Here is a 15,290-nt window from a genome sequence, read left to right as displayed (position 1 = left end):
TCATGAGGTCATTAAACTTCTTGCGACATTGGGTGGCAGTTCTAGGCATCATGTCTGTCGCTTACACCTCCTATGCAATCTACCTCCAAATTCTCCTAAAAACTCTTGACACGGGTCTCTTTCCTGCAATGAGATGCAAGGCAGGCCACCTCCTCTCAATGGCCCTCAGCAGCCATGGCAGAGAAGTGGCACGCTCTCTGGCAACCTTCCTGCTGCACCATTTCTCCCACTCTGTTCGAGGTGCACAGGTGAATCTGCGCATGCGTAAACTTATATTGCCGCGCACTAAACTTTCGGCTGGCTTCGGGAACTATAGGGTGCCTCTGCGCATGCGCAAGGAAAGGAGCTTTTTTTGTGCACCGGTTTTTGGTTGGGGCGGCCAAGCATAGGTGTATAACGCCTGATTTAGCACCCCCGATCATTCTCATTGAGTTTCGGGTGAATTTCCCGGATAGAGGCACAAACTTTTATAGCGCGCAAAATTTACTGTCCCGCTGCCATTAGCACCCCAAAAAGCCTCCAACTGAAAATCCAACCCCTAGAGACTAAAAGGAAGCAGAAAACGAAAGGTTTTGATAACTGTCAGGTTCAAAAATCAGTAGGGAACCAAGCTGAATGCAGAAAGTATAGAGGAGAACTGAAATAGGAAATAACAGGTATGAGAATAGACAAGAGGGCGACATAAAAGAGAACCCATAAGTATTTTAAAAACATATATATAATAAAAAGGTTGTCAAAGGGGCCAATTTGGAACACAAAAAGGAGATCTTTCTGTGGAGGTAGAGGGCATGGCTGAGGTACTAAATGAGTACTTGCATCTGTCTTCACTAAAGAAGAGGAAGTAGCCAAAGTCACAGTGAAGGAGGAAGTAGTAGAGAAATTAGATAGGATAAAAATAGATAAAGTGGAGGCACTTAAAAGGTTGTCAGTGCTCAAAGTCGAAAAGTTACCCAGTCCAGATCTGAGCAAATTAATATGCTGAGGGAAATTTTGGGTGGAGATCCCGGAGGTCACATTCTTCCAATCCTCCTTAGATACGAGAGCAGTACCAGAGCAGTGGAGGATCGCAAATGTTACACCGCTGTTCAGAAAAGGGGAGAGAGATCAACCTGGCAACTACAGGCCAGTCAGCCTAACGTTGGTGATGGGGGAACCTTTTAGAGACAATAATCACAGTATGATACAGCACAGAAGGCAGCCATTTTGCCTATTGTGCCTGTGCCAGTCAAAGATAAAATTAATTGTCAGAGCCAGAATCCCCGAAGATTTTAAGTGGCCCTCTGACACACAGGCTTCTGGAGTTGTTAAGTACCATTTTCCTGGGAATGGGAGTGGGGGATGGAGGGGGGGGGGGGAGAAGAAGAGCCCTCCCCAGAATTCAAATTCACATTGCAATTTTCAGACTGTGAGGCAAACTGAACACCCAAGTTGCACCAATAATATTATAGGCCGCATGCAAATTAGCTTCCCCCTTAAACCCGCCTACTCCAGCAGGGTCAGTGCTGCAGGGCACCAGTGGGCACAATCCAGTATAGATGCCAGGATTGCAGCCCATGCAAATTTGAGGCCAGTATTAGTATCGGCACAGATGGTCGAATAATCTATGGAACATGTTGATTCCACATTTGTCAGGACTATAGGAATATCAACTGCAGAATACAGTGTTGAGCATTATAGAGTGGAATGAAAATTAATTTCCAGCCGATTTCTGTTGCTTAAGAGGTGTGTAGAAATTCCATGATTTTCCCTCTTAAAAGTGTTAGCTGTGGTTATTTGCCTCCCTCAGAAGATGATAGATCTTGTACAATCTGTACAGTTGTAAACTGTCAGAGGGGTAAGCTTGATGGGTTAAACATTCTTCTCTTGGTCAATGCTTTCTCATGTTCCTGTAATTAATGTAGCACTTGATCTCACGCACAGGTTAACAGAAATCGAAATAATGTTAATAATCACAGTTGCATGGAACAAGAAAGATCCTGCCAATACAGACGAAAAGTTGAAGTCAGTGAGGCCTGTATAAGTATAGGCACAGATGGTCAAATGTTCCATAGATTATTCGGGTTGTGCTCTCGTAATGGAGCCTCACCAGATGGGAGTACGGGTTGGAGAATCAAAGCTAATTTTTAATCCATGCTCTCGTGAAGTGAAACTCCACCCCAGCCACATCTGAATTATCCCTCATAAACCAGGAACAAATTGGGACTCTGAGCGGTACTGCAATATTTTGAGGTCCAATTTGTCAGTCTGAAGAATTGGTAGCTCATTGGATCTTTAATCTTTTATTCCTGGTTATTATTCAATATCTCCACCTTATCTTTGTTTGTAAGATTTAATTTTTGGCATATTCATTTGCTTTTCCTACTACCTCTAAATGCACCGCTTTCAAATATACATGTTGGGTGATGCTGTGTTATGTCCAACCCATTTATAATCACTTCTGAATTTGATCATTTGTGGAAGAAAATGATCACGAGTTTTTAAATAAAATTGTGCTAAAATTCTGGTTTATCTTCCAGCAGTTGCAGAGTTTGATGGAGGAACAGTCTTCTTTGTGCTCATACCTAGAAGTGTTGAACCAAACAGGGGATGCAATATCAGAGAGCTGGCCTTGCCCTTCATCCAGCTGTGTGGCACCAGCACCAGCACTAGCACCAGCCATCACCTCACAGGAGCCGCACTACGATGCAGGAACCATTCTGTCAGTGCCTTCTGTTTCAGGACAAAGCCCAGTGATGTCAACAGATCCTTCAGCCTCAAATAAAACTGACACTGAATCCAACCCAGATGCTGACAAAGCAAAAAGGCAAAACCATCAGTCAGAAACGCTAGATTTTAGATCCATTCTGCAAAATGTAAGAAATCTCATCGTTTTTCATTAATTTACGCTTTGTTGCAAAAAGTATCTATGGTAACGATCATTAAAGTTTCTCTAACATGTGCAACATCTCTGCTCCCAACAGATCCTAGTAAAACATAGAAACATAGAAAATAGGTGCAGCAAAATTCAAAAGGGGCAAAGTGTATTAGAAAGACAAGCCTGAAGGCTCAGTGCCTCAATGCGAGGAGTATTCGGAATAAGGTAGACGAATTAACTGCGCAAATAGCAGTTAACGGGTACAATGTAATTGGCATCATGGAGACATGGCTCCAGGATGACCAAGGCTGGGAACTCAACATCCAGGGGTATTCAACATTTAGGAAGGATAGACAGAAAGGAAAAGGAGGTGGGGTGGCATTGCTGGTTAAGGAGGAAATTAATGCAATAGTAAGAAAGGACATTAGCTTGGATGATGTGGAATCGGTATGGGTGGAGCTGCGGAATACGAAAGGGCAGAAAACGCTAGTGGGAGTTGTGTACAGACCACCAAACAGTAGTAGTAAGGTTGGGGACAGCATCAAACAAGAAATTAGGAATGCAGGCAATAAAGATACAGCAGTTATCATGGATGACTTTAATCAACATATATTGATTGGGCAAACCATGATCTTATCGAATGGTGGTGCAGGCTCGAAGGGCCGAATGGCCTATTCCTAGAAACATAGAAAATAGGTGCAGGAGTAGGCCATTCGGCCCTTCGAGCCTGCACCACCATTCGATAAGATCATGGCTGATCATTCCCTCAGTTCCCTTTCCTGCTTTCTCTCCATATCCCTTGATTGCCTGAGCCATAAGGGCCATATCTAACTCCCTGTTGAATATATCCAATGAACTGGCATCAACAACTCTTTGCGGCAGGGAATTCCACAGGTTAACAACTCTCTGAGTGAAGTAGTTTCTCCTCATCTCAGTCCTAAATTGCCTACCCCTTATCCTAAGACTGTGTCCCCTGGTTCTGGACTTCCCCAACATCGGGAACATTCTACCTGCATCAAACCTGTCGCATCCCATCAGAATTTTGTTTGTTTCTATGAGATCCCCTCTCATCCTTCTAAACTCCAATGTATAAAGGCCCGGTTGACCCAGTCTCTCCTCATATGTCAGTCCAGCCATCCCGGGAATCAGTCTGGTGAACCTTCGCTGCACTCCCTCAATAGCAAGAACGTCCTTACTCAGATTAGGAGACCAAAATTGAACACAATATTCCAGGTGAGGCCTCACCAAGGCCCTGTATAACTGCAGTAAGACCTCCCTGCACCTATACTCAAATCCGCTAGCTATGAAGGCCAACATACCATTTGCCGCCTTCAGCGCCTGCTGTACCTGTATGCCAATTTGCAATGACTGATGAACCATTACACCCAGGTCTCATTGCACCTCGCCTTTTCCTAATCTGCCGCCATTCAGATAATATTCTGTTTTCGTGTTTTTGCCCCCAAAGTGGATAACCTCACATTTATCCACGTTATACTGTATCTGCCATGCATTTGCCCACTCACCTAACCTGTCTAAGTCACCCTGCAGCCTCTTAGCGTCCACCTCACAGCTCACACCGCCACCCAGTTTAGTGTCATCTGCAAACTTGGAGATATTACACTCAATTCCTTCATCTAAATCATTGATGTATATTGTAAAGAGCTGGGGTCCCAGCACTGAGCCCTGCGGCACTCCACTAGTCACTGCCTGGCATTCTGAAAAGGACCCGTTTATCCCGACTCTCTGCTTCCTGTCCAACCAGTTCTCTGTCCACGTCAGTATATTACCCCCAATACCATGTGCTTTGATTTTGCACACCAATCTCTTGTGTGGGACCTTGTCAAAAGCCTTTTAAAAGTCCAAATACATCACATCCACTGGTTCTCCCTTGTCCACTCTACTAGTTACATCTTCAAAAAATTCCAGAAGATTTGTCAAGCATGATTTCCCCTTCATAGATCCATGCCGACTTGGATCGATCCTGTACTGCTTTCCAAATGCGCTGCTATTTTATCCTTAATAATTGATTCCAAAATTTTCCCCACTACTGATGTCAGGCTAACCGGTCTATAATTACCCGCTTTCTCTCTCCCTCCTTTTTTAAAAAGTGGTGTTACATTAGCTACCCTCCAGTCCATAGGAACTGATCCCGAGTCGATAGACTGTGTTGGAAAATGATCGCCAATGCATCCACTATTTCTAGGGCCACCTCCTTAAGTACTCTAGGATGCAGACTGTCAGTCCCCAGAAATTTATCGGCCTTCAATTCCACCAATTTCCCTAACACAATTTCCTGCCTAATAAGGATATCCTTCAGTTCCTCCTTCTCACTAGACCCTTGGTCCCCTAGTACTTCTGGAAGGTTATTTATGTCTTCCTTCGTGAAGACAGAACCAAAGTATTTGTTCAATTGGTCTGCCATTTCTTTGTTCCCCATTATAAATTCACCTGAATCCGACTGCAAGGGACCTACGTTTGTCTTCACTAATCTTTTTCTCTTCACATATCTATAGAAGCTTTTGTAGTCAGTTTTTATGTTCTCGGCAAGCTTCTACTCATACTCTATTTTCCCCTTCTTAATTAAACCCTTTGTTCTCCTCTGCTGAATTCTAAATTTCTCACAGTCCTCAGGTTTGCTGCTTTTTCTGGCCAACTTATATGCCTCTTCCTTGGATTTAACAATATCCTTAATTTCCCTTGTTATCCACAGTTGAGCCACCTTCCCAGTTTTATTGTTACTCCAGACAGGGATGTACAATTGCTGAAGTTCATCCATGTGATCTTTAAATGTTTGCTATTGCCTATCCACCGTCAACCCTTTAAGTGTCATTTGCCACTCTATCCTAGCCAATTCATGCCTCAAACCATCAAAGTTACCTTTCCTTAAGTTCAAGACCCTAGTTTCTGAATTAACTGTGTCACTCTTCATCTTAATAATGAATTCTACCATGTTATGGTCACTCTTCCCCAAGGGGTCTCGCACAACAAGATTGCTAATTAGTCCTTTCTCATTACACATCACCCAGTCTAGGATGGCCAGCTCCCTAATTGGTTCCTCAACATTTTGGTCTAGAAAACCATCCCTAATACACTCCAGGAAATTCTCCTCCACCGCATTGCTACCAATTAGGTTAGCTCAATCATTGTGTAGATTAAAGTCACCCATGATAACTGCTGTACCTTTATTGCATGCATCCCTAATTTCTTTTTGGTGCTGTCTCCAACCTTACTACTACTGTTTGGTGGTCTGTACACAACTCCCACTAGCGTTTTCTGCCCCTTGGTATTCCGCAGCTCCACCCATACCGATTCCACATGTATGTGTGCACAGTAGGTCCATGCAGCAAAGCAAGTCTCCACTCATCTTGGATAACCCTTGCCACTGGACCAAGACCTAGCTCTGTCAATCCCGTGTGGTGGCTGGTGTGCAATGGCCACTCACGTTAAAAAAATTCCACGCACCGACATCTTCCACCCTTCAGGATGTAGTTCAGGAACTGGAATATTAGGTCCTTCATTGAAACACCTGTGAACTTATCCTTTTTTTGGTGTGGAAGCAAGTCATCCTCATTTCGAGGGACTGCCTATGATGATAAATTGAGTGGTATCCTTTGTGGTTCTGGAACATCTCAGGGTTGATATGCGGCGCCCACAAAGCCACGTGTGTGCAGTCGACGGCGCTCTGCACCATGGGGAAGCTCGATATCCTGGCAAAGCCACATGCATGTTCGTCCTGCTTCTCTCTACTCAGAAATTGAAGGCTATGTTGACTACTGAGGCTGCAGGTCTGGTTGCAGGTGGTTGCAGGGTTCTGTGACCACCTCCTTGATGATGTGGAGTTTCCTAATATACTGCTCCTGGCTTAGGTGGATATAGGAGAAGTGCTCTCGGTTGACCCTAGGTGGGTAAGGGCATAATTGAGAGCCCTCCTGGCCCTCTTCCTCCTCCCTCGGTGAGCATCTTCTCTTTTTTGCTGCCTTTGCTCCCTCTCCCTAAGATACTCGAGCATGAGGGGGAGTGCCAGTAGAGCCCCCATGACTGTTAGCAAGTGGCGTGAGCAGAAGCATTTAAATAAGAATGACGTCGTCCCCACTTGCAACAACACTCTCTGTTATCTTAGAACCTTGAAAGAAGTTTATAAAGCTGCTGAAGTTGCAGAAAGTCGCACAAAGCCAGTCAAACTGCAGAAACATATCCGGTGCAACCAGTTTCTGATGATCCCTTTAATAACTATTGCTGGAGCCTCCTTCCTGCTTGTCAGCGCATGCTCAGCTCATCGCATCTAAGACATACCGATAAGTGGAGGTGCAAAGTCAAAACTCGCAGATTGGGCAGTCGCGATATGTATCATCGACTTAATTTTGGTAATCGCTAACATTGGCAGTGATGTTGGCAACCCAAAATTGATGGCCGCTGCAGGACCTGCTGGCAGCGGGGGGAAAAATGGTGGCTGCCTTTTTCTTCCTCGAAACTGGCAGTTTTAATGCGGACAAGGGCATCAAAGTTGGAGGCAAGCATGTGATTGAGCAGATTGTTAACTGCAGAATTGTTGTGGTGAATGAAGGACCAACAGCTTGACAGTTGGGAATTTGAAAGTTCTGTTGTAAGCGACTTGGTGGAGGAAGGGGGGTTGGGAGGAGGAAGAGGGATGTGAGTAGAGAGGGATACAAGGAAGTGATCAGAGTTGAGAGATCAGAAAGGAGAACAATCCCAGCTTCTCTAATCTCTCCACATAACTAAAATTCCTCACTCCTGGTACTATTCTGCTGAAACTCCCCTGAACCCTCTCCAAAGCCTTAACGTACTTCCTGAAGTGTGGTGGCCAGAATTGGATGCAGTAACTTTGCTGAGGCCGATCCAGTGATTTATAAAGGTTTATCATAACTTTCTTGCTGTTGTACTCTATTCCTCTAATTATAAAACTAAGGGGCCGAAATTCCCCTGACGGTGCAAAACTGTTTTTGCTCGGGGTGGGGATGTGGGTGGGGGGGTTGGTGGGGGTGCTCTACTGGCTCCCACGAAATTGTGCGAGAGTTAACGGAGGCGCAAACACAATAGCGCCGCACCCCGCTGCCTCAGGCCATCCGTGTCTCCAGCGACGTCATCATCGCCGTTCACACTGACCCCTTTCTGCACCGCGCTGGAAATTGTCCAGGGCCCCACGAGGTTGCCACGGGCGATGCCCATGCCAGCCTCGCGGGTTGCGAACCGGGCCGACCTCCGTTCATGGGGCAAAAGTTAAAGGGAAGGGGCGCTGTGCCACATGCCGCCAATTTTTTTTTCAGCCAACTCATCGGTCGACCAATTCTGCTTCGCCGTCACATGGTCTGGGCCGCCATGGTGCAGCCTGACACTCCATCTTTGTGCCGGGCTACAGCCATGGCACCACTCAGCCCTGGTGGCCCACTGGAAACTTTGAAATGGCCATGCAGAGTTCGCAGCATCCCTCCCGCTTAACAGAAAGGGAGGGGCTTTGAAATGTGTCAGCACTATGCAAAGCCGTGTAGCGCTGCCGCACCCGCCCGAATAGCATTCCCGATGCAAATCATTGCACTCCACTTCCTGTGAGAGGCAGCATCTGCAATTTCGCAGCTGGGGTGGGACTTCCATGCCAGGCACAGGAAGTCCCGCCTCCCCACCCCCAAACGGGGCATAAATGAATTTCACTCCCTAAGGCTGTTGTATGCTTTTTTAACAGACTCGTCAAATTGTCCTGCCACCTTCAAAGATTTGTGTATGTTAATGCCCAGGTCTCTGTCCTTGCACCTCCTTTAAAATTGTACCATTTAATTTATATTGCCTGTCGTCTTTGTTCCTGTCAAAATGTAACATTTCACACTTCTCTTGCAGTAAGTTGCATCTGCCACTTCCTCAGTATGACTGTGTCCTAAAGTTTGCTAGCATCCTCCTCACTGTTTACTATATTTTCAAGCTTTGTAACATCTACAAACTTTGAAATTATGCCCCCTATACCCAAGTCCAGATATATATCAAAAATAGCAGTGGTCCAAATACTGACCACTGCACACTTCCCTCCAGTATGCTAAACAACCATTCTTCCCGCCTCTCTGCTTTCTGTCTCTTAGCTAATTTTGTATCCACGCTGCCTCTTTCATTCCAGGACCTTAATTCTTGCTTACAAGACTATTATATGGCACTTTACCCAACACCTACTGAAAGTCCATATACTAAACATCAATGCAATACCTTCATTAACCCTTTCTGTTATTTAATTGAAGAACTCAATCATGTTAGTCAAACACGATTTGTTGTTATCAAATCCGTGTTGGCTATCATTTAACTCATGTTCTTCCAAGTGACAATTTATTTTGTCCCGGATTATGGTCTCTGGAAGTTTTCCCATCACCAACATTAGGTGAATCTAGTTTGTCTCTCTCCCCTTTCTTGAACAGGGGTGTAACATTTGTAACCCTCCAGTCTTCTGGCACTGCTCCCATATCCAAGGAGGATTGAAAGATTGTGGGCAAAGCTGCCACTATTTCCACCTTTACTTTCCTCAGCAACTGAGGCTGCATCCCATCCGGACTGGTGACTTTTCTACTTTGAACGCTGAGAGCTATATAAATACCTCTGCTTTATCTATTTCTATCTTATCCAATTTCTCTACCCCCTCTTCCTTTGTTGTGACAATAGCAGCATCTTCATTATTGAAGACAGATGCAAAATGCTCATTTAGTACCTCAGCCATGCCCTCTGCCTCCACGAGAAGATATCTTTTGGTCCCTCATCATCCCCACCCTTTCCCTTTGACTACTTTTACTCTTTATATGTTTATAATACAGTTTCATGTTCCCTTTTATGTTAACCGATAATGTTTTCTCATAAAATCTCTTCTTGCAATGATACAATTATAGAATAGTGCCGCACAGAAGGAGGCCATTTGGCCCATCATGTATCAGCAGGCTCTTTCGAAAAGCAATCCAGTTAATCCCACTCCCCAGCTCTCACCTCCCATTCCTGCAATTTTTTTCTCCTTCAAGTATTTTTTCCAATCTCCTTTTGAAAGATGCTGTTGAATCTATGTCCACCACTCTATCAGGCAGTGCATGCCAAATCCTAACCACTCGTTGCGTAAAAAAGTCTTCCTTCATGTTGCCTCTGGTTCTTTTGCCAATCATCTTAAATCTGTGCCCTCTGGTTATTGACCCTTCAGCCTATAAACAGTTTCTCTTTCATTACTTTATCTAAACCCTTCTATCTAATTGATTTTAAACACCTCTATCAAATCTCCTCATTCTTCTCTGCTCTAAAGAGAACAACCCCAGCTTCTCCAGTCTATCTATGTAACTGTAATCCCTCATCCATGGATCCATTCTTGCAAATCTCCTCTGTACCTGCTCTAAAGCTTTCATGTTCTTCCTAAAGTGTGGTGCCCAGAATTGGAAACAATACTCCAGCTGGGGCCAAACTAGTGTTTTATATAGGTTTAACATAACTTCCTGGCTGGTGTACTCTTTGCCTCTATTTATAAAGACCAGGGGGCCAAAATTGCCCACCGTCCGAAACGGGGCGCACGCAACCCGCTTTGAGTGTTTTTACCACAATGGTTGTTGAGGTGGCATCTTGAGCAAAATTTCACTCCTTGTTGTTTTTTTTATTTGGGATCTGGAAGTCGCTCTTAATAGGGGTGGTTATGCGGTGGTGGCAACACTAGAGGGGCAGAAGTTGGGAGAGGGTGCGGCCTGGCCACTGCGATGATGTCATCATGGCGCGCATCACCACGGCTTTCCCCTTCACTTAAAGGGGAGAGCCTGTGCGATCTCTAAACTTCGTCCACTGGGCCACCAGCGAAGGTTTTGGCTGGACCAGCAGCCTGGTACCCAAGAGGGGGTGCCAGACTGCTTGTTGGCGGCTCAGCTGAACCCGGGAGCATAATTGTCGAGCCGACATGGCAGTCAGCTGACAAATAAAAAAACATGGCGGCAGCAATGTTTTAAGGAGAGTCCCCTTTAAGGAGAGTCACACCGCTATTGCAGAAGGCCCCAGTCTCACTGCACCGCCACGAAAAAGCTTGTTTTGGCACCGCCGGGCGGGCCGAAGATTTTCACAGTGGAATTTCACTGTCGGGGTGGTAGATCGGCTGTGCACACGATGATGACGCACTTCATATGGATCGGTAGCAGCAGAGCAGTGGGGGGGAGGGAGCGGGGCACTGCCGGGATAACACGGGAGCAAAATTTTGATAATGGCGACCATTACACAAAAAGTCGACGGCCATTGCACTCCGCAGCGTGGCCATTGCTTTCCAGTGTTAAGAGGCCTTAAGGAAAGAGGCAATTTTGGCCTCCAGCATCCCATATGCTTTATTAATGGTTTTCTCAATCTGCTCTGTCGCCTACAATGATTTGTGCACACAAAGCCCTATGTCTCTGTCTTGCACAGTCTATGGAAGCAGAAAGTTACAAAACAGTTTAAGTGGGTGTGCAACACTATGGCAAATGAAGTTAAATGTGGGGAAATGTGAGGCCATCCACTTTGGATCTAAAAAATACAAATTGGAGCATATTCTAAATGGTGAGAGACAAGGAACTGTGGCAGAGCAAAGAAATCTGGGTGTCCATCTATACAAGTCACAAAAAGCAAGTGGGCAGATACAACAAGGATATAAAAGGGGTCAGAGGGTCTAGTAAGGAGGAGGAACTGAGGGAAATCTTTATTAGTCGGGAAATTGTGTTGGGGAAATTGATGGGATTGAAGGCCGATAAATCCCCAGGGCCTGATGGACTGTATCCCAGAGTACTTAAGGAGGTGGCCTTGGAAATAGCGGATGCATTGACAGTCATTTTCCAACATTCCATTGACTCTGGATCAGTTCCTATCGAGTGGAGGGTAGCCAATGTAACCCCACTTTTTAAAAAAGGAGGGAGAGAGAAAACAGGGAATTATAGACCGGTCAGCCTGACCTCAGTAGTGGGTAAAATGATGGAATCAATTATTAAGGATGTCATAGCAGCGCATTTGGAAAGAGGTGACATGATAGGTCCAAGTCAGCATGGATTTGTGAAAGGGAAATCATGCTTGACAAATCTTCTGGAATTTTTTGAGGATGTTTCCAGTAAAGTGGACAAGGGAGAACCAGTTGATGTGGTATATTTGGACTTTCAGAAGGCTTTCGACAAGGTCCCACACAAGAGATTAATGTGCAAAGTTAAAGCACATGGGATTGGGGGTAGTGTGCTGACGTGGATTGAGAACTGGTTGTCAGACAGGAAGCAAAGAGTAGGAGTAAATGGGTACTTTTCAGAATGGCAGGCAGTGACTAGTGGGGTACCGCAAGGTTCTGTGCTGGGGCCCCAGCTGTTTACATTGTACATTAATGATTTAGACGAGGGGATTAAATGTAGTATCTCCAAATTTGCGGATGACACTAAGTTAGGTGGCAGTGTGAGCTGCGAGGAGGATGCTATGAGGCTACAGAGTGACTTGGATAGGTTAGGTGAGTGGGCAAATGCATGGCAGATGAAGAATAATGTGGATAAATGTGAGGTTATCCACTTTGGTGGTAAAAACAGAGAGACAGACTATTCTCTGAATGGTGACAGATTAGGAAAAGGGGAGGTGCAACGAGACCTGGGTGTCATGGTACATCAGTCATTGAAGGTTGGCATGCAGGTACAGCAGGCGGTTAAGAAAGCAAATGGCATGTTGGCCTTCATAGCGAGGGGATTTGAGTACAGGGGCAGAGAGGTGTTGCTGCAGTTGTACAGGGCCTTGGTGAGGCCACACCTGGAGTATTGTGTACAGTTTTGGTCTCCTAACTTGAGGAAGGACATTCTTGCTATTGAGGGAGTGCAGCGAAGATTCACCAGACTGATTCCCGGGATGGTGGGACTGACCTATCAAGAAAGACTGGGTCAACTGGGCTTGTATTCACTGGAGTTCGGAAGAATGAGAGGGGACCTCATAGAAACGTTTAAAATTCTGACGGGTTTAGACAGGTTAGATGCAGGAAGAATGTTCCCAATGTTGGGGAAGTCCAGAACCAGGGGTGACAGTCTAAGGATAAGGGGTAAGCCATTTAGGACCGAGATGAGGAGAAACTTCTTCACCCAGAGAGTGGTGAACCTGTGGAATTCTCTACCACAGAAAGTAGTTGAGGCCAATTCACTAAAGATATTCAAAAGGGAGTTAGATGAAGTCCTTACTACTAGGGGGATCAAGGGGTATGGCGAGAAAGCAGGAAGTGGGTACTGAAGTTGCATGTTCAGCTATGAACTCATTGAATGACGGTGCAGGCTTGAAGGGCTGAATGGTCTACTCCTGCACCTATTTTCTATGTTTCTATGTTTCTATGTTTCTAAGAAGCAATCAAAAAGGTTAATGGAATGCTGGCTTTTATCTCAAAGAGGCTGGAATGCAAAGGGGAGGAAGTGATGCTTCAGTTGAATAGAGACTTGCTCAGACCCCATCTGAAGTATTGCGTTCAGTTCTGGGTACTGCACCTCAGGAGGAATCTATTGGCATTGTATGCAGAGCAATACAATGAACAGTAACAGTGCAGAAAAGTACAATGAACAATATTGCAGTGCCAAGCATAGCACCAGGACACACAGTCGCACTAAACAAGAAATAGTATCATAGACATACATTGAAAATCACTCTTCGTTTGAATTTTCTTAGTCATATTTGAACATTTCCAACAATGCAATGATAGTAAAATCTCTGTTTCAGATTAAGCAATCATTTAAACATCTCCGATCGGCAAGTCCTGAACCGACTGCAAGTATTAACCACTGAAGAACCTCCACATGGTAGGTTGTAACTTATTCCTCTACATGCAAACAAGTGTTAAGTTGTAACAGATTCTTAAAATGGAAGAAAAGACTAAAAGGTACTTCTCTGACCCAGGGAGCTGTGGAGGCTGGGTCATTGAATATATTTAAGGTGGAGGTAGACAGATTTTTGAACGATAAGGGAGTCAAGGGTTATGGGGAACGGGCAGGGAAGTGGAGTTGAGGCAAAGATCAGATCAGCCATGATCTTATTGAATGGCGGAGCAGGCTCGAGGGCCCAAATAGCCTACTCCTGCTCCTATTTCTTATTTTCTTATGTTATGTACTTAAGATAGTCCCTTATTCAATATTCTAAAAATATATTGTCAGAAAAGCAGTCAACTAAAACATCACAAATGTACCTCCATGGAAACGAGTCAGATTAGGGCTTCTGCTGATGACTAGGCCTCATTGATGGGGAGAATGTTACATCAGCTCCATTGATTGCAAAGGGGGTTACAAGTTAGGTGTAGCCTGGGAGCTGATGCGGAACTGCTGGACTGTAGGAATGTAGCCTAACAGCTTCCTCATCTAACCTCTTCAATACCTCTGGATACTGATTTAAGATCTTTTTCCCTATTCAGTGCTCCATTTTCTTTCTTTTTTTTGCTGGTCAAGCTACCATGGTAGATAGTGATAGACATTGGCTCCTATTTGTGTACCACTTGATTAAACCAGAAATAATAATTGAATTTATTTTCTAGACTGACAGTTGATGTTCACGGGTGTATATTGTGTTTTATTTAAAATGCTGAAATAAATCTAAATCACCAATATCTTCCTTCATTACAGATGCATACAAATATCGATAGCTTCTGTTAAGTGATCAAATGGAACGTGACAGGAATCCGCAGGGCACCTCACAAGGGACAATGGAACCTGATTGTTGGGGCCACATTTCCCGGATTGAACCCACGTTACCTTATATTTTATGAACTCCAGTAAACCTGCTATCACTTCATTTTAAACATCCCAAGTTCTGACTCAGGCGATTGTACTAATCCTTAATCACCAGTGTTTAGCAAAATCGTGTAAAGTGACAAAACCAAAAATAAATGCAAACTTTAATATTTTATAATGGAAAGCACCACACGGAACCCAACACAGCCTGCTTCTTTTTTTAAAGCTTTAAACACTACTGCAACAATGAGTGACTACTCAGATAGCACTAAATCTACATTGCTAATTTACATTGGATGTAAGTCTTAGTAAATACTTTTGGTCACCTGTGACATTATACATGGTTAGTTAAGAGTAAATGGAGTCTTTAGTTGAAGCAGAGTTAAATGAGCAGGGATAATTGGACCAGGACGCACAGAGGTAATTCAGTCCTCATTTTCAAGTCTTTCGTTTTTATATTTCCCTTACCAATTCCACATTTATGATGTGAACTGCCTATATAACTTGACACGCTGTACTTACATCCTCCTCCCAGTGGTAATACAACAGTGCCTTCACTTTAAGGAGGGAGTCATTACATTGTGATAGGTTTACATAGCTAGGGGGGTATTTTAACCCCCAAAAATGGGTGGGCTGGGCTCAGGTGGGAGGTCAAAAAGTTAAAAAAACTGAATCCCGACCCCAACCTGCCTCCAACCAGCCCCCTTCCAGTTTTAACGGAGGCGCGACGGGGGACCAGACAG

General features: G+C 44.6%; 1 protein-coding gene across 1 annotated transcript in view; it reads left to right on the top strand.

The window, feature by feature from the left end:
- itprid1 (ITPR interacting domain containing 1) overlaps nt 1-14,712 on the top strand; it is a 185,103-nt gene extending 170,391 nt beyond the window's left edge. Inside the window, exons 16-18 of the mRNA XM_070874657.1 lie at nt 2,517-2,852; nt 13,547-13,626; nt 14,440-14,712. Coding sequence (XP_070730758.1) covers nt 2,517-2,852; nt 13,547-13,612 — 402 coding nt within the window. The 3' untranslated portion in view covers nt 13,613-13,626; nt 14,440-14,712. The remainder of the gene's footprint in view (nt 1-2,516; nt 2,853-13,546; nt 13,627-14,439) is intronic.
- Nucleotides 14,713-15,290: the final 578 nt, after the last annotated feature.

Source organism: Pristiophorus japonicus, chromosome 1, assembly GCF_044704955.1.
Source record: "Pristiophorus japonicus isolate sPriJap1 chromosome 1, sPriJap1.hap1, whole genome shotgun sequence".
Lineage (NCBI taxonomy): Eukaryota > Metazoa > Chordata > Chondrichthyes > Pristiophoridae > Pristiophorus > Pristiophorus japonicus.
This window is presented reverse-complemented; position numbering and strand designations above follow the sequence as displayed.